General features: G+C 35.2%; 2 protein-coding genes across 2 annotated transcripts in view; both read left to right on the top strand.

Moving 5' to 3' along the window:
* The window catches only part of LOC137399781 (uncharacterized), a 52,148-nt gene extending 42,247 nt beyond the window's left edge, over positions 1-9,901 (top strand). Inside the window, exons 28-29 of the mRNA XM_068086006.1 lie at positions 1,469-1,556; positions 9,568-9,901. Coding sequence (XP_067942107.1) covers positions 1,469-1,556; positions 9,568-9,726 — 247 coding nt within the window. The 3' untranslated portion in view covers positions 9,727-9,901. The remainder of the gene's footprint in view (positions 1-1,468; positions 1,557-9,567) is intronic.
* Positions 9,902-11,626: 1,725 nt separating this feature from the next.
* Positions 11,627-18,120, top strand: LOC137401087 (bone morphogenetic protein 2-like). Its single transcript, XM_068087440.1, has 3 exons — positions 11,627-11,973; positions 14,951-15,287; positions 16,806-18,120. Exons 2-3 carry the CDS (start codon positions 14,960-14,962, stop codon positions 17,618-17,620), a joined length of 1,143 nt encoding a protein of 380 aa, XP_067943541.1. The 5' UTR covers positions 11,627-11,973; positions 14,951-14,959; the 3' UTR covers positions 17,621-18,120.
* Positions 18,121-23,084: the final 4,964 nt, after the last annotated feature.

Raw genomic sequence — 23,084 nt, 5'->3', positions numbered from 1 at the left:
TGTCTCTGTCTCCCAGCGCACGACAGCGTCTCTTTGCAGCTGACACCATTGCCTATCTAGTGTCATCTGGCCGATTCTTTGCTCATTCCTACTTATAGTTCATTGTATTTTTAACTCCATTCTATAAATAGTTGCCAGTTAGGTCAGACACTTGAAAGCAGGTGTGATCCGTGTGACACCAACTAGAGCTTGGACACATTATGGTCCCTTAGTTTGCCCACAATGTTTATCATCTCCAGAAAAAAGAGCGATCGTTCAAAACACTTGAGATTAATTCCAATGAGTGAGATGAGGCTGAATGGCTTACGTATTTTACAATAGGCAGGTTGGTCTCTATCGCTACATAACTCTCCAAGGCAGCTCTTAGGCCTGGTTTCGAACAACAGCGCTGGAAGCCTTGCTAGGCAGGTGGATGCATCAGAGACATAGAATGAGGGTAAAAATAAGAGTATCAAGTCAAGTGTCAGCTCTCGTAGCGCCAGCCACAAACGAGGTGGCATCTCATGCCCCAGTCATTCACCGCAGGCTCTGTAGTGAATGGCATTATTTGTCATGATCTCTTGTCAATAAAAAACTAACTAATTTTATCTTATAAGTCAGCTCTTCTTAAGCACCTGATCCATATGTGGCAGGTCAACAGCTTGACATCTCAGCCAAACACCAACAGTCTCTACGAGTATACGTGTTAAAAATGTGAAATTATTATGTCCGTGTACAACAAATAATTTAGTAAAAAAATAGGTGGCAAGTAACGAGGTAGCTTACTGCTGCTTACTCGCTGGCAAGACCGCTGTCGATATCTTGAGCCAGTCTTATGGCCACTTGACCTTATAGTCCAGTGGCTATTTCTGTCTTGTGCAGGAGCACTGAGTAACAAGCAAATTGAAGTTGCTGAAGGCTTAGCTTCCTTTCAGTTTGACTAGTGATGAAACACTTTGGTTTCATCCCTTCAACATTTACTTTTACGGCTTTACATTTTCTGTGTCACATCATTTGAAATTGTATCTTGTTTTTCCTAATCACGGGTGTTGTGCATAGTTTAACATTGCAAACGGATGCTAAGAATAAACTGTACAACAAATTTATGCATATTTGGCATTTGGGTTCAGGCGAAATAATATGTAGGGTGGGGCTGTCTTCAATGGCTATCATCATTCTAACGGATGCTGTTAACGGCAGCAGGCTAACCCAGAACACCGGTTTGTTGAAAAAGCTGTGTTTTTATTGGATTACATGAGGATTAATAATTGTTTGCTGTCGATTTCTATATGCATATAAAGGTCAGCAGACATTGGAGGAAAATCAAGAGTTGTGGCTGTTTTTCACCTTTTCTCATCTGCAAATCTCTCATACAAATTAACTTAAATAAATAATTAATAATAGGTATGAAAAATCTTGGTTTACTGTAATCGAACAGGATGGCGGCAGCGATATATGAAATACTTACAAATAATCTCTGCTTGTCTAGTGATGGCATAATGAAAGAGTGGGAACTGGGCACAATGACATGTGTAAGGAGATTGCAGGATCACCCCAATGCTATCAACTGTGCCAAGGTATCTTATGTTGCATTTTCAGTTTGAGCACCTCAATTTAACTTATCGCTTGTTTAAGTTATTCGGTATAATAGTTCAAGTTATCCAGCATAATGGTTCAAGTTATCCAGTATAATAGTTCAAGTTATCCAGTATAATGGTTCAAGTTATCCAGTATAATAGTTTAAGTTATCCAGTATAATAGTTCAAGTTATCCAGTATAATAGTTCAAGTTATCCAGTATAATGATTCAAGTTATCCAGTATAATAGTTCAAGTTATCCAGTATAATAGTTCAAGTTATCCAGTATAATGGTTCAAGTTATCCAGTATAATAGTTCAAGTTATCCAGTATAATAGTTCAAGTTATCCAGTATAATAGTTTAAGTTATCCAGCATAATGGTTCAAGTTATCCAGCATAATAGTTTAAGTTATCCAGTATAATAGTTCAAGTTATCCAGTATAATGATTCAAGTTATCCAGTATAATAGTTCAAGTTATCCAGTATAATAGTTCAAGTTATCCAGTATAATAGTTCAAGTTATCCAGTATAATGGTTCAAGTTATCCAGTATAATAGTTCAAGTTATCCAGTATAATAGTTCAAGTTATTCAGTATAATAGTTTAAGTTATCCAGTATAATAGTTCAAGTTATCCAGTATAATAGTTCAAGTTATCCAGTATAATAGTTCAAGTTATCTAGTATAATAGTTCAAGTTATCCAGTATAATAGTTCAAGTTATCCAGTATAATAGTTCAAGTTATCCAGTATAATAGTTCAAGTTATCCAGTATAATAGTTCAAGTTATCCAGTATAATAGTTCAAGTTATCCAGTATAATGGTTCAAGTTATCCAGTATAATAGTTCAAGTTATTCAGTATAATAGTTTAAGTTATCCAGTATAATAGTTCAAGTTATCCAGTATAATAGTTCAAGTTATCCAGTATAATAGTTCAAGTTATCCAGTATAATAGTTCAAGTTATTCAGTATAATAGTTTAAGTTATCCAGTATAATGGTTCAAGTTATCCAGTATAATAGTTTAAGTTATCCAGTATAATAGTTCAAGTTATCCAGTATAATAGTTCAAGTTATCTAGTATAATAGTTTAAGTTATCCAGTATAATAGTTCAAGTTATCCAGTATAATAGTTCAAGTTATCCAGTATAATAGTTCAAGTTATCCAGTATAATAGTTCAAGTTATCTAGTATAATAGTTTAAGTTATCCAGTATAATAGTTCAAGTTATCCAGTATAATAGTTCAAGTTATCCAGTATAATAGTTCAAGTTATCCAGTATAATAGTTCAAGTTATCTAGTATAATAGTTCAAGTTATCCAGTATAATAGTTCAAGTTATCCAGTATAATAGTTCAAGTTATCCAGTATAATAGTTCAAGTTATCCAGTATAATAGTTCAAGTTATCCAGTATAATAGTTCAAGTTATCCAGTATAATAGTTCAAGTTATCCAGTATAATAGTTCAAGTTATCCAGTATAATAGTTCAAGTTATCCAGTATAATAGTTCAAGTTATCCAGTATAATAGTTCAAGTTATCCAGTATAATAGTTCAAGTTATCCAGTATAATAGTTCAAGTTATCCAGTATAATAGTTCAAGTTATCCAGTATAATGGTTCAAGTTATCCAGTATAATAGTTCAAGTTATCCAGTATAATAGTTTAAGTTATCCAGTATAATAGTTCAAGTTATCCAGTATAATAGTTCAAGTTATCCAGTATAATAGTTCAAGTTATCCAGTATAATAGTTCAAGTTATCCAGTATAATAGTTCAAGTTATCTAGTATAATAGTTCAAGTTATCCAGTATAATAGTTCAAGTTATCCAGTATAATAGTTCAAGTTATCCAGTATAATAGTTCAAGTTATCCAGTATAATAGTTCAAGTTATCCAGTATAATAGTTCAAGTTATCCAGTATAATGGTTCAAGTTATCCAGTATAATAGTTCAAGTTATCCAGTATAATAGTTCAAGTTATCCAGTATAATAGTTCAAGTTATCCAGTATAATAGTTCAAGTTATCTAGTATAATAGTTCAAGTTATCCAGTATAATAGTTCAAGTTATCCAGTATAATAGTTCAAGTTATCCAGTATAATAGTTCAAGTTATCCAGTATAATAGTTCAAGTTATCCAGTATAATAGTTCAAGTTATCCAGTATAATGGTTCAAGTTATCCAGTATAATAGTTCAAGTTATCTAGTATAATAGTTTAAGTTATCCAGTATAATAGTTCAAGTTATCCAGTATAATAGTTCAAGTTATCCAGTATAATAGTTCAAGTTATCCAGTATAATGGTTCAAGTTATCCAGTATAATAGTTCAAGTTATCCAGTATAATAGTTCAAGTTATCCAGTATAATGATTCAAGTTATCCAGTATAATAGTTCAAGTTATCCAGTATAATAGTTCAAGTTATCCAGTATAATAGTTCAAGTTATCCAGTATAATAGTTCAAGTTATCCAGTATAATAGTTCAAGTTATCCAGTATAATAGTTCAAGTTATCCAGTATAATAGTTCAAGTTATCCAGTATAATAGTTCAAGTTATCCAGTATAATAGTTCAAGTTATCCAGTATAATAGTTCAAGTTATCCAGTATAATAGTTCAAGTTATCCAGTATAATAGTTCAAGTTATCCAGTATAATAGTTTAAGTTATCCAGTATAATGGTTCAAGTTATCCAGTATAATAGTTTAAGTTATCCAGTATAATAGTTTAAGTTATCCAGTATAATAGTTCAAGTTATCCAGTATAATAGTTCAAGTTATCCAGTATAATAGTTCAAGTTATCCAGTATAATAGTTTAAGTTATCCAGTATAATAGTTCAAGTTATCCAGTATAATAGTTCAAGTTATCTAGTGTAATAGTTCAAGTTATCCAGTATAATAGTTCAAGTTATCCAGTATAATAGTTCAAGTTATCCAGTATAATAGTTCAAGTTATCCAGTATAATAGTTCAAGTTATCCAGTATAATAGTTCAAGTTATCCAGTATAATGGTTCAAGTTATCCAGTATAATGGTTCAAGTTATCCAGTATAATAGTTCAAGTTATCCAGTAAAATGATTCAAGTTATCCAGCATAATAGTTTAAGTTATCCAGTATAATAGTTCAAGTTATCCAGTATAATAGTTCAAGTTATCCAGTATAATGATTCAAGTTATCCAGTATAATAGTTCAAGTTATCCAGTATAATAGTTTAAGTTATCCAGTATAATAGTTCAAGTTATCCAGTATAATAGTTCAAGTTATCCAGTATAATGATTCAAGTTATCCAGTATAATAGTTCAAGTTATCCAGTATAATGATTCAAGTTATCCAGTATAATAGTTCAAGTTATCCAGCATAATAGTTTAAGTTATCCAGTATAATAGTTCAAGTTATCCAGTATAATAGTTCAAGTTATCCAGTATAATAGTTTAAGTTATCCAGTATAATAGTTCAAGTTATCCAGTATAATAGTTCAAGTTATCCAGTATAATGATTCAAGTTATCCAGTATAATAGTTCAAGTTATCCAGTATAATAGTTCAAGTTATCCAGTATAATAGTTCAAGTTATCCAGTATAATGATTCAAGTTATCCAGTATAATAGTTCAAGTTATCCAGTATAATAGTTCAAGTTATCCAGTATAATAGTTCAAGTTATCCAGTATAATAGTTCAAGTTATCCAGTATAATAGTTTAAGTTATCCAGTATAATAGTTTAAGTTATCCAGTATAATGATTCAAGTTATCCAGTATAATAGTTCAAGTTATCCAGCATAATAGTTTAAGTTATCCAGTATAATAGTTCAAGTTATCCAGTATAATAGTTCAAGTTATCCAGTATAATAGTTTAAGTTATCCAGTATAATAGTTTAAGTTATCCAGTATAATAGTTCAAGTTATCCAGCATAATAGTTCAAGTTATCCAGTATAATAGTTCAAGTTATCCAGTATAATAGTTCAAGTTATCCAGTATAATAGTTCAAGTTATCCAGTATAATAGTTCAAGTTATCCAGTATAATAGTTCAAGTTATCCAGTATAATAGTTCAAGTTATCCAGTATAATAGTTTAAGTTATCCAGTATAATAGTTTAAGTTATCCAGTATAATGATTCAAGTTATCCAGTATAATAGTTTAAGTTATCCAGTATAATAGTTTAAGTTATCCAGTATAATAGTTCAAGTTATCCAGTATAATAGTTCAAGTTATCCAGCATAATAGTTCAAGTTATCCAGTATAATAGTTCAAGTTATCCAGTATAATAGTTCAAGTTATCCAGTATAATAGTTCAAGTTATCCAGTATAATAGTTCAAGTTATCCAGTATAATAGTTCAAGTTATCCAGTATAATAGTTCAAGTTATCCAGTATAATAGTTCAAGTTATCCAGTATAATAGTTTAAGTTATCCAGTATAATAGTTTAAGTTATCCAGTATAATGATTCAAGTTATCCAGTATAATAGTTCAAGTTATCCAGCATAATAGTTTAAGTTATCCAGTATAATAGTTCAAGTTATCCAGTATAATGGTTCAAGTTATCCAGTATAATAGTTTAAGTTATCCAGTATAATAGTTCAAGTTATCCAGTATAATGGTTCAAGTTATCCAGTATAATAGTTTAAGTTATCCAGTATAATGATTCAAGTTATCCAGTATAATAGTTCAAGTTATCCAGTATAATAGTTTAAGTTATCCAGTATAATAGTTCAAGTTATCCAGTATAATAGTTCAAGTTATCCAGTATAATAGTTCAAGTTATCCAGTATAATAGTTCAAGTTATCCAGTATAATGATTCAAGTTATCCAGTATAATAGTTCAAGTTATCCAGTATAATAGTTCAAGTTATCCAGTATAATAGTTCAAGTTATCCAGTATAATAGTTCAAGTTATCCAGTATAATAGTTCAAGTTATCCAGTATAATGATTCAAGTTATCCAGTATAATAGTTTAAGTTATCCAGTATAATGGTTCAAGTTATCCAGTATAATAGTTTAAGTTATCCAGTATAATGATTCAAGTTATCCAGTATAATAGTTCAAGTTATCCAGTATAATAGTTTAAGTTATCCAGTATAATAGTTCAAGTTATCCAGTATAATAGTTCAAGTTATCCAGTATAATAGTTCAAGTTATCCAGTATAATAGTTCAAGTTATCCAGTATAATGATTCAAGTTATCCAGTATAATAGTTTAAGTTATCCAGTATAATAGTTTAAGTTATCCAGTATAATAGTTCAAGTTATCCAGTATAATAGTTCAAGTTATCCAGTATAATAGTTCAAGTTATCCAGTATAATAGTTCAAGTTATCCAGTATAATAGTTCAAGTTATCCAGTATAATAGTTCAAGTTATCCAGTATAATAGTTCAAGTTATCCAGTATAATAGTTCAAGTTATCCAGTATAATAGTTCAAGTTATCCAGTATAATGGTTCAAGTTATCCAGTATAATAGTTTAAGTTATCCAGTATAATAGTTTAAGTTATCCAGTATAATAGTTCAAGTTATCCAGTATAATGGTTCAAGTTATCCAGTATAATAGTTCAAGTTATCCAGTATAATAGTTCAAGTTATCCAGTATAATAGTTTAAGTTATCCAGTATAATAGTTTAAGTTATCCAGTATAATAGTTCAAGTTATCCAGTATAATGGTTCAAGTTATCCAGTATAATGGTTCAAGTTATCCAGTATAATAGTTTAAGTTATCCAGCATAATAGTTCAAGTTATCCAGTATAATAGTTTAAGTTATCCAGTATAATAGTTCAAGTTATCCAGTATAATAGTTCAAGTTATCCAGTATAATAGTTCAAGTTATCCAGTATAATAGTTCAAGTTATCCAGTATAATAGTTCAAGTTATCCAGTATAATAGTTCAAGTTATCCAGTATAATAGTTCAAGTTATCCAGTATAATAGTTCAAGTTATCCAGTATAATAGTTCAAGTTATCCAGTATAATAGTTCAAGTTATCCAGTATAATAGTTCAAGTTATCCAGTATAATAGTTCAAGTTATCCAGTATAATAGTTCAAGTTATCCAGTATAATAGTTCAAGTTATCCAGTATAATAGTTCAAGTTATCCAGTATAATAGTTCAAGTTATCCAGTATAATGGTTCAAGTTATCCAGTATAATAGTTCAAGTTATCCAGTATAATAGTTCAAGTTATCCAGTATAATAGTTCAAGTTATCCAGTATAATAGTTCAAGTTATCTAGTATAATAGTTCAAGTTATCCAGTATAATAGTTTAAGTTATCCAGTATAATAGTTCAAGTTATCCAGTATAATAGTTCAAGTTATCTAGTATAATAGTTCAAGTTATCCAGTATAATAGTTCAAGTTATCCAGTATAATAGTTCAAGTTATCCAGTATAATGATTCAAGTTATCCAGTATAATAGTTCAAGTTATCCAGTATAATAGTTTAAGTTATCCAGTATAATAGTTTAAGTTATCCAGTATAATAGTTCAAGTTATCCAGTATAATAGTTCAAGTTATCCAGTATAATAGTTCAAGTTATCCAGTATAATAGTTTAAGTTATCCAGTATAATAGTTCAAGTTATCCAGTATAATAGTTCAAGTTATCCAGTAAAATGATTCAAGTTATCCAGTATAATAGTTCAAGTTATCCAGTATAATAGTTCAAGTTATCCAGTATAATAGTTTAAGTTATCCAGTATAATAGTTCAAGTTATCCAGTATAATGATTCAAGTTATCCAGTATAATGGTTCAAGTTATCCAGTAAAATGATTCAAGTTATCCAGTATAATAGTTCAAGTTATCCAGTATAATAGTTCAAGTTATCCAGTAAAATGATTCAAGTTATCCAGTATAATAGTTTAAGTTATCCAGTATAATAGTTTAAGTTATCCAGTATAATAGTTCAAGTTATCCAGTATAATAGTTCAAGTTATCCAGTATAATAGTTCAAGTTATCCAGTATAATAGTTCAAGTTATCCAGTATAATAGTTCAAGTTATCCAGTATAATAGTTCAAGTTATCCAGTATAATAGTTCAAGTTATCCAGTATAATAGTTCAAGTTATCCAGTACAATTTGTTGGTTTACCTGACGGTGTTCTTAGTCACCAACAAGTTCTATTTAACGTGATCTGTTATTTTATGTTATTCCATTGTTTAAGTTATCTAGTAATTTAGTTTATTAAACAAAATCTCTCGATGATTGTAGCAAATCAACAGGGGAGTGAATCAGTAATTCCGGCTTGTCAAAAAATCATCCACTAATGACTGTCTCGTGATGTATGCTTTGAACTTGACTAACAGATGCTTCACTGGTTTAATGAAATTAGACATTATTTGTCCCTTCTTGTTTCGTGCCAAAATTTACCATTTTGAATATGTTCTATATTTGTGATATAATTCTTTATATTTTTCTTCTGAATATTGAGTTTGTTCATTTATCCTGTGATATACAGACTATTGGCATAGGCCAAATAGTCAGTGACCATTTTTATAGACGCATCATTATTTGGATATTCTTATCTGGATATGATTATCTAGATATCATTATCTAGATATCATTATTTAGATATCATTATCTAGATATCATTATCTAGATATCATTATCTGGATATCATTATCTATATCAGTGAAAGTTGTAGTATTCAATATTGGCTAGCATTTCTATATAAATTGTATTATTAAAATAAGTTTGAAAATGTGAAGTTGTTTGCACGGCTGAAGAAGTGGCTCGCTTTGTATCTTTGATGTAAGAAAGCTGCTCTAGAGTCGGACGGTAACCTGCCGAATTATACCTTAAATGCTAGTGAAAGCCTGAATTTAACTTCCTTTCAATATATTTCTATCTTGCATCCAAGGCAGTTATTCAGGTTAGCATATCCCAATTAAATTATATTCAGGCATCTATTATCCGGAGACAACTTAATAATCTCTTAACTTGTTTATTCTAAACCTTAAATAGGTTTCTAATATCCAGTTAACACTGGTTTGTAGATATTTTATAAAGAAGCAGAACTCATGTTTATATGTATTTCTTTTTAGGTAAATGATGCTTGCGACACTATAATCTCTGTAGGAGATGACAAACTTATTCACATTTGGCACTTTGCGACAGGTAAAAATCCTGGACAGCGGATGCAGAGTATGATGAGGTCCTTACCCGTGTATGCTCTGGACAAAAAACACCAAAGGGGTGGCTAAGGGCCCCACTCGGTCTTATAGTTCATACCTCCTTATGGCTTCAAAGCTGAGCGGCTATCATTCGCGCATCGATATGAAGCGCAAAGTGATTTATGATTTTATGTCGAGTTCTTTCAGTAACGGAGCAGTGTCATCGGCAGTACAAATGCATTATTGTGTATTAAATTCTTCCTAATAAAATTAATGATTAATGAGTGTATAACCCTGACTGAGGAGGAGTATGATATTGCAGTAGTTGGTAGTACCAGAGGACACCTACTGTTTAAACAACGTGTTCTGAAAACTTCCACTTCTTTGCAACAGGACTGCTCCTAATATACTACCTAAAACAGTAGCTTAAATGTAGAAATATTTCATATGATTTTATCTACAGGCTTCAATGGAAGTGTACACACATACTCTAACATCTGTGTACATCAATCTGAAATACCTGTACAATTAGATAATTATATAACACCACCCAACCTCGTAATGCTTCCAGTGTTGCATAATAATATAAATGTTTTTATATTATGCCCAGGGAGTATTGTAAAAACCATGAAAAAAATGGTAATTTTAAAAATTCAGGCCTTGAGATAGAACCCTAGAACTTTGTCATTTAAGTGAGCTTCGAGAACAGCAAATAGAACATAAGACATGCCATGTTCATAAAGACACACGCTGTTTTACTGTGAACTCAAGTGTAATGGTTTGTGACAAGATATGCTACAACATAAACCGTGTTCGGATTGTTTTCGCTCGGTCTTCAGGAAAATTGTCGTCTACGGAACACATGGATGTGCTCAAGCGTGCTGCCCCATCAAGCTTAACCCTTATGTACAAGCGTTTCAAATATCTCCTGAAACATGCAGAATGTACAGAAAGTAAGATGGCTGAGGTTAGCATTTTAATTTGAACCATAGAGTGACAGAATGCGTTACGTTACGCTCGACAGAGCGCTACTTACACCGTATATACTTGCCTTCCATAAATAAGAGTGTGGAATGGCAAGTTTATTCTGTCAATGATACTACGCAGTTACTGGTGGCAGCTGACGCGCTGCCTTTAACAGCGACTTGACGTAAATGCTTTGCGCTGATTATATTGGGAAATTGTTTTCTTCCGTACGTGTGATGGATAGAGGCTGCTGATGCTGTCTGTGATTGACAGTATCACTGCTTCACGAGCCAGATTAGTTGTTGCTATAAATTCCTATTCGCCGTTAAAGTTCATCACTGTCGCTGCCGTTCTGGTAGCTCTGGATGTCACCTTGAAGGGAAGGGTTTATAAAATTTGAATAAGGGTTTCGAACGTGTAAAAATAATTTTCAATCCAATTTGATTAACCAGATTTCATTGATCCTCTTAGCAATCATGGATATTATAAAGCGCATGAAGCAAAAACCACACTAGTCCAGCACGTGATTCTAGAACTAGTAGCTCAATAAACTTTATCTTTTGTAACAAACATGATTCTGCAATTCGTATGATGAGAATAATTAAATACACCAAATCCTTTTGATATATATGCCGACAGCAAAATATATTTTCTCAGAAAAACGCTTTTTAATCGGATGAAAGTGGAAATTTGTCGAGTTATTGTTAAATGACTTTATATTCACATAATGCATAAGCAAGTTATTATCTGCATACATCATTCATCATCATTTCTTTAGCGGATAAAATGGTGCCTATATTGAAGTAAACAATATTTATTTAATACTGTGATTGAAATATTTTTGTCATATCATTATACTGGCTGTCCAAGTTCATATTAGACGCAGTCAAATGTTCGAACTACACAAACTGCCAGAGGAGGCGGAGCATATAAGAAATAACTGACCAATCATTGTATTCCTAACTGTTATTATCACCTCTTCCAATGCTAGAGGTATCTTATTCTGCCTACAACAGTCTAGAGTTGTATACGCTCATAGAGAGTCTCAGCCAAGATTGTATATGAAGCTTTTTCGACAGATATCAATCTCTTAAGAATTGAAGTCATTAAAGAGGGATTAGTGCAAGGAACATCACTTCCTCGGATACGTAACATAGATTGTTGCTAGAGAACTATCTTTGTTTCGCCTCTTGCCTTTTGTATGTAGAGAGAAATTTGCTTTTTTTATCGGTCATCCTGTTCGCGCCCGCTGTCACTGGCTGAGCCTGACATCAGCTGCCAGGTGATTATTAGCGTCTTCTGCATCGAATATGCTATAGTTTATTGTGGATACTCGTTATAGACTCACACTTCCTCCCTGCTAGACACCAGGTAAGCCTAGTCACCATATTTTTTCAGATTATGTTTTTCATTCCTTACTCAACTCTTTAAGGCTTAACCCATTCTACGTTTTGGAATGTAACGTTAACATAATTTTGCTCGCGTTATAAGCCTACAAGCTAGAACGAGTTATGAATAAAAACATGATTGAAAAAACAAGCCCTTGGGTGACTGACTAGCTCATAGAATGATTAGTGGTAAATGTCTATGATAATTTAATTGAATTTAATGTGGTATACATGTTTGTGTCTCTTATTTATCATAGCTAACCGCGAACTTCATAATTTTTTACTTTTGCTGGAGGCCGAGTTTTATTGATAAGATGTCGCAGGCAGTAAACGTTGGATTAAGACATTTATTGTGAGTGATGGAGCTCTAATCCCATGACTGTAATGAGAGACTTCAAACTAAGCAAGAGTCAAGAAGAAGCTTGCAGTAACCACAGTTTCAATTGATCTTAATGCATTGTTAACAATGACCGACCTTAATAGCAAACCGTTAAAATAAATATGTATACATATAGCCTTTAAATTTTTTAGTGCCTTCGCGAGGAGTGTTCAGAGGGCCCGCGCTGATCAATTTGAGAATCATTCTATTGCATTAGATGACATAAATGTTTCTCTTTCTTTACTTAGACCTATAACTGTTATTTTACTCTGAGTGTTGTCATACAAAGTCACAATTGGTTTGATTTTCATTGTGATAAAAATCTCATTTCCATTTAGGTTTTGATTTGTTTAAGGCCACCGTATTGCATTAAAGTAGATTAGGTGTGTGAGAAAGTTGACAATCTTTGGCAGCGTGACAACATCCATTATGTTAAGACAATTTCTCTTTAATAGGGCCTTCAAGATTGTTTACTAGCGAACCAAGTGAAAGGATTACACATAAACAGACTCAGTAATTACCTGCTAACTCGCTCCTACCTGCTATACCGTTATTAGAGTCTTACTCAGACTATTAATAAGTTACATTGTCACTTATTAGCTGAAGGCCAGTTTATGAGAATCTATGTCAGCTCTCTTAATGCACCCTCTCTTGTCCTTGACTGCCATAATGACTGCTGTCATCACATGCTCTTATTCTTTAGCTTTTGCCATTTGTTGAGTCCCTTTAATTTATTTCAAATTTTTCTATAACAGACGCTATTTTATAAAACAGCGCTTTGTAAAATTTCTTTGCAAGATTTATAGAGTGAACATACTTCAAATATCTGGTTGGTAACTATTTTTTATGATATCGATTTGATAACTCTAGTTTTGTTGCTCTTCTCGCTACCTTTGGGTATCGTTCTCGCTGAGCTTTGATGCGAAACCTAATCTCTCCAGCTGCAGCTGCAAACATGCTTTTTAAGCGGCTGATGTTTTAAGATTCGAATACTTCGCAGCTCTGTTGATTTTGCTGCTGCATGCCTGCTACCCTAGTGCATACGAGTATCTATCAATAGTGTAGTAATGTGACACACAAGCACCTGCTAGCACCTGCAATGTGGTTTCTCTCTCGAGTATTGAAGGAACGTGAGCCTTTTGCCTTATGACAGAAGCAGTCCACTAATCCGTTAGGCAATTCTCTTGTAATTACACGTTTTCGTGAGAGTTGTATGGTTTATGGCTATAACTACCGGTGTTGCTAACACCTACTCTCGCTATATACTCCAGCATTTATTACCTCATTCATTTAATGACACCTGCAGACACAATGCAGTTAAAGATGTTTTCCTTTACTTCGCAATAGAAGTCGCTTCTCAATGAATATAGCAACCACAGGTCAATCAGAATATGAATGAAGCATAACGTCTTGCATATATTCCCTAAAAAAATGACATGAGACCAATGGGTGATTGACATTGTTTGTGCTTTTTCTGCTCACTCCCTTTTTCCAAACTATTCCCAGAGAAGGCGTAAGGTTGCGAGTCTAACCGGCGAGGGATTGCGCTGGGATAGTCAGTAAACAAGACGTAAGGATACATATAATTAGCATTTCGGTTTCTATTGTTCTCAGCTATTTAAATTGTACCATTTATCACGGATTAGTGAGTTGAAATGTGACAGTACTACTCCAACATGCTTTGACGCAACATTCAGTTGTGGCACATTCACTCTAGTTGAAAGATTCCACCAGGTGGTTTAAGATTTTCTTAGCTATTCGATTTATTATCTTTCTCTGGCGACTCTGAGAAAAACCAAACGATCAATATGTAAAATATGGTCGTTTGCAGGTGACAACAGGTGACTATAAACACGAGAGTTCAGTTTGTTTGACTGTTAAAAGAGACACAGAGTCAACATTATCTTATATGAATCTTCTTAGAAAGCTGGCTGTCCGCTCTCTGCTCAAGTAATACACTTGCAATATCCGCACGGCAAGTCATCTCTACTGATAAAGGGATTAAAATTAGATATAGTTTGTAGGTGCATCTAAAAAAGGAACAGGCATTCGGATGATATCAGTTGTTCAAACAGATAAACTGACTAGAAATAATACTGGTGTCACTAATCAGTAATTTGTTATAAATTAGCTGCCATTGATAAAGAGAGAGTCAGAGGGCGTTGATAGTTGAGTGGGAATACGGGAGGCGAGTGTTCACACGTATGGCTGACCGTCACCACAGGATATCTAGCTGATATTGTCAGAAAAAGAGGAAGAGAACATTTGAGGGTGTGAGAAAGAGAGATGGTGGAAGAGAGATATTCTGCCAGACTGCATTAGTCACAGGACATCCGTGCTGTTCATAGCCCATTCATAGCAAACATGAATTCCCTTATCATTCTTTGAACATCAGGGCCATTGACTTCGCTACTTCGCCCTTTCTCAGGAGTGCACTCTCTAAATCGGTGTAATTTTCTCATGTGTAATTTTTCTCAATTTTCTAATGGCAAACTTGTCTTTGCTAGTACCATTGGAGCGCTGTACACGTTGCTTTACAATTGTGATTAATATTTGTTAATGTTATGTTTTTTTGTTTCAGTGATTTAGAATGGTGTGGCGGGACTTGAAGCAGACGTTCTTATCTCTATTAACTATCAGTCTCTGTACTTATTCCGCATCGTCTTCGGAAATACCGCTCTACACTTCAGACATTCCCGAGCAGGAGAGAGGCTCGGCAATCAAAAAATTGGAACTGACATTACTAAACAAACTAGGCATGCAAGAGGTGCCTCGCAAACCCAAAAAGGACGCTAAAATACCCCAGTATATGTTGGACCTATATCAGCAACAGCTCGACGATCCTGAATATATGACAACAAACTTCCACAAAGACAATGCTTACCACGCTAATACTGCCCGAAGCTTTGCTCATATAGGTAAGTAATATGTAAGAATTTTATACGCATGACGATGGTTTTGATCAAAACCAATTGAAATTGAGGTCGCTGGTTTTTTTAACTACTTTTTACAAAAATCTATTACTTTTATTCTGAAAACGGTTGAAGCAGATTCTATCAGTATAACCATCATTCAGAGGTTATCAATTTGACAGGAACTAAAATCTATGCACTGAAGCTGTTCTGTGGTCTGACATAACTCATGGTAACTGAATTATATCAGCGTGCCTCCTTACGCTTATCCCCTATCAGCCTCGCTGTAATGCCATCTCCACTCGATCCAGTTTGGAATTGAATAAGATGCCCAAAAGTCAATCAGCTTCCTCTCGCCTTGATAGGAATGAATCAGCAAGCTTTTAGTCATGCCCATGAAAGACCAATAATCGCTTAAACAAACAAAGAAATCCCTAATCTATCTCAAAATCCTCATGCTTCATAGAGCCTCCATTTCTATCAGTTCGCTACCGTTACATCTGTAGAGAAACAACTCGTAGATATTTCGACCATCGCTTGGCTAAACTGGCTATCAGATCTTTTGACATCTCTCACCTTTCTTCTGATATAACCTTCATAACTTTCATTACTGTTGGCGTAAATAGGAGGGATGAAAGGCTTCTCCTATATCTGCCAATACGAGGGCTGCGAGTGTTGATAACCGAATAAACAGTTGAGGCAGCTGTGGGAATCGTACAACTTTGAAATCAAAAGCAAAAGTATGCCATTTGACACAAGCAATTTTATCAGCTACTACACGTTCTGAGTTGAAGCAATTACTTGTAATATTAGGCTTTGCTCGAGATAAGGCATTCTCCTCATCGCTGGCCTATCTTCATTTCAACAAGTGCAGGTGATCACATCGGCATGCCTAACCAGAGGAAATATGTGCCACTTAGATTGATTTGTTATATTTGCAACTGTATACCCTCAATGTGCTAACATTGTCATATTAGTACAGGGCAGTGAACAGCACCTGTCTTCGCTGTAAAACTTTGGAGTTTTCCCCTCTCAAATGTATAGTCTTGGTAAATGTATGAACTAGACCGTGATCAGAGTGTTTATTTTCTTGTCAAGTCGTGTAAATGAATATGTAGGCATGATGCTAGTGCTGACTGAAATACCATACATTAAAGGTAAACACGTTAATAAGCCATATATCACTTTACATATTCTATAGTCTTGTGTCAACATTGTTCTGGTACATCACGCGCTCATCCCTCCGCTTACTCTCGTCTTCAAACTTATCACCCTCTCAGGCTAAATCGAGTAGCGTGCAAACACACTCTCTCAATTTTTACTTACTTTTGCCTATCTCTGCCTCTCATTTGTAGCACCTAACTGCTCATGCAGGAGAAATATTTATTATCATTTGCTATATAATATTATCCCATTGACTGACTTGAACGTAAGTCATCTGTTTAATGGGTCTTTTTTTAAAAGTTTTAGAATTCATCAGCTTTGGAAAAACCGCCTGTTAAGATTTGTTATTTTATGTTCCAGGTACAAAATCACATCCAACACAGCGGAACATTGCGAATCTCTATTTTAATGTTACAAACAATATTCCAGCACATGAGGAGGTACTTCTCGCTGAGTTACATTTATTTCCAGACAATTTGTCACGAGCTCGTAATCAGACATATAAGGTGGAAGTATATGAGCTCATATCTTCTCCCCATTCAGTTGAGAAGTCTATTACAAGATTAATAAGTACAACAATAATACAGTCAGATAATGAAACAGATTGGCAGCGATTGGACATTACGCCGGCAGCACAACGATGGCATTCCACAAATAGAAAGATATCTGGGGTCCAGGTGCACGTAAAGAAGCACAATGGCAAGCAAAGCCATACGAACCACCTCAGGTTGAGAAGGGAAGCAGACGACTCTGACTGGGAAGAGAGAAAGCCATATGTTGTAATATTCTCTCATGACAAAACCTTGTCAAGGACTAAGCGAGGCAGCGGCAAAAGAAAAAATCGAAACGGAAAGCCGGTAAAAACTGAATGCCAACGACGAGAAATGACAGTAGATTTCAAGGAAGTTGGTTGGGAAGACTGGATTTTAGCGCCTCGCAAGTACGATGCCTACTACTGCCACGGGGCCTGCCCGTTCCCTCTCTCAGACCACCTAAATGCAACAAACCACGCTATTATACAGACTCTGATGAGCGAAGTGGACCGAGAGGCCGTGCCCCAGACCTGCTGTGTACCCACAGAACTTAGTCCTATTTCTATGCTATATCTCAGTGGAGAGCAAGTGGCTCTCAAAAACTACCCCGACATGACGGTAGAAGCGTGCGGCTGCAGATGACTTTTTAGCATTTGCCCTCAGACCTCGCACGGAATCTGTCACTACTGGTCTAGCTTTACCAACTACACATGGTTATCAGTTGCCAAGTTGTTATATATATGGGCAGTAAATATTGTGTGTAACAATATAGGTTTTCTACTTTGTGTTCTCGTGGGAGGATCAAGAATCCTCTGCTTTGTAACAATCATTGTTTTGTTAGCAGATTATTATGGCACATGATGGAAGAGTTCTTTGTTCAGTCGTCAGCAAACTTCGACATTTTGACACAAAAGATAAATTATATATTTTTACATATTTTACTGTGAAGTGTCGCTCATAAATTATTACCAGTTAATGGCCTCTTACGGTTTATGCGCAGACCTGATATAAAGGCTGCACATGGGAAAAGCTGTGGTTTGTGTATGTTATTATTTATTCCTTCTATGGTGCATTTTTTAATGCAGTTCACATAGAAATATAAATGACGACTGACTTTAACATGTCAGCCATCTTTGATCTTAGCTGATGGGTTGCACTGCAGCTGAACCTTAGATGTCTTCAATGTCTAGATGCACCAAAGAGTAAATGTACTCACTAACAATATAGTTGTTTTATCTCGAATTTGATCGAACATCGGAGGGACACTCCATTGTCTCCTAGCAATATCCAAAGCAACGGTTATGCAACCTATAATTACAGTTTATCAGGCCATCTCGTGAGACTCTGGCAAACAAAATGATCATTCAACTTTCCATTTCACTAGATTACAAGACCGGGGTATTAAAGTGAAGAAATGCATGGATGAACGACAATATTTTTCTAGTTATATAATGACAAATCCTGTAACCATCCAAAAAGGTGCATTCCAATGGGTCCGGCTACATGAATTTCGTGTAAATTTTACCACATAAGTGCTCAGGCTCGACTTCCTTTATATAAAGATTCTATTTGCACAAAACTTTCCCATAAAACAATTTTCAGAGCTGTCATAGGTTCAATCTGGAATGTTTCGTCAGGGTGGAGTCTTCGGCAAAGGATTGCATCAGATTGCAGTGTATTTCCGCAAGTCCACTGAATGTAATACGATTGCCAGATAAGCAGGAAGAGAAAGGTAGATGCGCAGAGAGATATGTAGCTAAAACCAATGCTAGGCATATAACTGAGTCATCATCAATATTTATACATTCAGAAGGTTGAGTTTTTGCAATAACCGCTGCCTAACTCATAGAGATGATCCCGGTTAGTGCAGCACCAAAAGCTGAGGTTACAAAGGTTCGGCGGAAGTGGAGTTTTTCCAGCTAGGAAGCTGTTTTTTAATGCTATAAGTGTCTTGAGGCACTCTAAATGAATATTTATGCCCAAACGTAACTCGTGTCTGTTTGGGTGTACCTTAAAGTCGTTGAGGCGAGCTGACCGCGTAAGCTAAGAAATGGCTTCTTAAAATGCATTTGTCTTGTTAGATCGAGCGGCACAGCGGTATTTTAGGAATGCATAGCTCAGCTACACAAGCAAGATGGTAATCAATTAAGACCCTTTGACATTGACCAGCTGTTACAGTGGCATACTTATGTACTTACTTGTACTTATATACTTACTGATATCCGTAATTGGAGAATGGAAATATTGCGTACTGTTCTTGTTTTAGTTAAACGATAACACTTTAGTTCTGACAGACAAAAAGAATTATGCATCTAAGATTCAAATTTTTTTACAAAAATTTATTTTTTTGTAATCATCTTGTCAATAAAAGGATGCATAAGAAAATAAAAAATTTGAATGCGCATAAAGCACTCCATCAGATAAATATATTTGTTATTTTTATAAAGAATAAATGTGCTGCATCTTATGTTAACCAGCGATAACACTAGCACCTCAAGCAGCTAAAATAATAATCATATTAATGTGGTGCATTACATGCAATAATAAAAACTACAGGGATAGTACAAAAAGTATCATCAGCATAACATAAGTTCTGTTGTCATCAATAAAATAATTGAATACAGATAGTACTGACAGTAGTGATGAGGTTGAATACAGATAGTATTGACACTAGTGATGAGGTTGAATACAAATAGTATTGACAGTAGTGATGAAGTTGAATACAAATAGTATTGACAGTAGTGATGAGGTTGAATACAGATAGTACTGACAGTAGTGATGAGGTTGAAAACAGATAGTATTGACAGTAGTGATGAGGTTGAATACAGATAGTATTGACAGTAGTGATGAGGTTGAATACAGATAGTATTGACAGTAGTGATGAGGTTGAATACAGATAGTACTGACAGTAGTGATGAGGTTGAATATAGATAGTATTGACAGTAGTGATGAGGTTGAATACAGATAGTACTGACAGCAGTGATGAGGTTGAATACAGATAATATTGACAGTAGTGATGAGGTTGAATACAGATAGTATTGACAGCAGTGATGAGGTTGAATACAGATAGTATTGACAGTAGTGATGAGGTTGAATACAGATAGTATTGACAGTAGTGATGAGGTTGAATACAGATAGTACTGACAGTAGTGATGAGGTTGAATACAGATAGTACTGACAGTAGTGATGAGGTTGAATACAGATAGTATTGACAGAAGTGATGAGGTTGAATACAAATAGTATTGACAGTAGTGATGAGGTTGAATACAGATAGTATTGACAGTAGTGATGAGGTTGAATACAAATAGTATTGACAGTAGTGATGAGGTTGAATACAGATAGTATTGACTGTAGTGATGAGGTTGAATACAGATAGTATTGAAAGTAGTGATGAGGTTGAATACAGATAGTATTGACAGTAGTGATGAGGTTGAATACAGATAGTACTGACAGTAGTGTTGAGGTTGAATACAGATAGTATTGACAGCAGTGATGAGGTTGAATACAGATAGTACTGACAGTAGTGATGAGGTTGAATACAGATAGTACTGGCAGTAGTGATGAGGTTGAATACAGATAGTATTGACAGCAGTGATGAGGTTGAATACAGATAGTATTGACAGTAGTGATGAGGAGAAAACTGGTAATAATAAATGATAAAAAGAATACCTGTAAAGTTAATAATACCAATAATGATCATTTTTGTTTATATTTTGTTATTGAAAAAAATAATAGCCTTCAGCCGGCAAATGAGTTTAGAAGTTTGTGTATTCATAGCTTATTAGATAATCTAAACAATGTATTTACGCCTCACATTGAAGAGCTGGTTTTGTTATGAGTGAGTTGTGGTGAACAGAGCGGCAATAGACGAGCACTAATGATTTTATCATAACATACTGGAAGCTAGGAAAGCATTCACAAACTTCAATTAGCTAAATTAAGGATAATCTTCAAGCTAATTTGTAATACCGCAAGAATGGTGATCGTCAGTGTCGGGTCGATCAGCGCTAATCAGGGAAGACAGCACCAGATACTTGATCTGTGACATCAGTCAGCTTCCACGGCCTCTCCGCGACCTCTGTGAGACTTGTATCTTTGTCCAGCCCCATCGCTAGCCCGTCTGTGATCAGTCAACAGATGATGAGAGTATGGCAAGCTCCAAAAATTGCAGCTGCATAATAAAATGTGAACGTAGATGTAAAGCTGTTTTCATCTCCTGCTATAGCTGTGTGAGTCATCACCGCCTTTGCAGGCTTCTCTATCATGGAGGATTAATGGCTATATGAACTGCGGCTAAAGGTTACTTCATAAAACTCCGGCTTATTATCAATTATACCTGCAGATCAGGGCAGACCCACATCTGCTATTTCAAAATATCACAAGAAACCTTCTACACTATGCTGGTAAATTTTAGGCACTCCGCGATTTCTGGTTCGCTTGTTTAACAGATGTGACAGAGTTGATTATTTCGAAGTTTGATATGCATGAGTAATGGTTAGGTAATTGACTTCAATGGCTGATTATTCCAGGATTACCTTTGGATTAGCAATTTATCACTTTCTGTAAGTTCATTCGAAAATTAGCTGCTTGAGCATCAGACAGTTTTTAAAAGCTGAGCTCTTGGTTAGCTTTTGAAGTTGCGTCAAGACTTGCTAGTATTTTGTTTAAAAAGAATGCATTTATTAGAAGAGGTTCGGTTCACGCATAGACCGCACTTTTCCTAGGAATTATAGTATGATTTGTCGCTTGCAATAGCCATACTGTCATGGTGCTTTTGATAAGTGTGCCCCGATCTAACCAATAAATTATTCCAACTCATTGTATCAGCTTGTATACAAAGTAGGTCCTGCTCATCCCCCATGTTCTGTCTGGATCATGCTATGCCAGAGCAAGTGGAGATAACTTCCAATAGCCTTGAAGCGCCTGGACAGTTGGTTATGCTTCAAGACTATTGTCTTACTTATAAGCAAGATATGGGATTACTAAGAAAGTAAATTGACACGGGTGCATATTGAAAGGATGCCAGCTAACACATTGCTCAATTCCTTCCCCTCAGTCGTACTCCCCATAGACTGGGAGTCGTACTCCCCATGGACTGGCTGAAGGAGTTTATTGATTTTAGAGACAGCAATAGTTCCTGAGAGGAGCAGTGGGTGATGGGGTGTCCATGGGTGGCGAGGGTGACCATGGGTAGCGAGGGTGACGATGGGTGACAAGGGTGACAATGGGTGACGAGTTTGGCAATAGGTAGTGAAGTTGACAATGGATGGTGAGGGCATCATTGGGTGGTCAGGGTTACAATGAGTGGTGAGGAGGACAATGGTTGGTGGGATGACAATGGATGGTGGAGGTGATAATGGATAGTGGGGTAAGAATGAATGGTGGGTGACAATAGATGGTGGGTGACAATAGATGGTGAGGGTGACAATGGGTGGTGAGGATGAAAATGTGTGGTTAGGGTAACAATTGGTGGCAAGACCAACGGTGGGTGGTGAGGGTGACGATGGATGGGGAGAGTGACAATGGGTAGCAAAAATCACGATAGGTAGTGAGAATGACGGTGGGTAGGGAGGATGACGACGGGTGGCAAGAGTGACGATGGGTAAGAAGGGTAATAATAGGTGGCAAGAGTGACAATAGGTGGCGAGAGTGACGATGGGTGGCAAAAGTGACAATGAGGGAGGCTGACAATAGGTGACGAGAATGACGATGGGTAGGGAGGGTAATAATAGGTGGCGAGAGTGACAATAGGTGGTGAGAGTGACGATGGGTGGAAAAAGTGACGATGGGGTAGGCTGACAATAGGTGGCGAGAATGACGATGGGTAGGGAGGGTAATAATAGGTGGCGAGAGTGACAACAGGTGGCAAGAGTGATGATGGGTAGGAAGGGTGACAATAAGTGGCGAGGCTGACAACAGGTGGCGAGGGTGACAATGGGTGGCGAGGGCAGCATCAAGTGATGATGGTGATAGTATGTGGTGTGAATGGCAGTGGGAAATGTGGGGCCGCAACAAGTGACAGTGAATTGGTGTACGTAAAAGGATAAGTGATAGGACATGGTAAGCTGTTGATAAGTTCTGTGAAAGCTAATTGTTGGTAAGGAAG

This window comes from Watersipora subatra, chromosome 7, assembly GCF_963576615.1.
Source record: "Watersipora subatra chromosome 7, tzWatSuba1.1, whole genome shotgun sequence".
In the NCBI taxonomy this organism is placed as follows: Eukaryota; Metazoa; Bryozoa; class Gymnolaemata; order Cheilostomatida; family Watersiporidae; genus Watersipora; species Watersipora subatra.
Note: the sequence above shows the minus strand (reverse complement) of the source record. Positions and strands in the feature narration are given on the sequence as shown.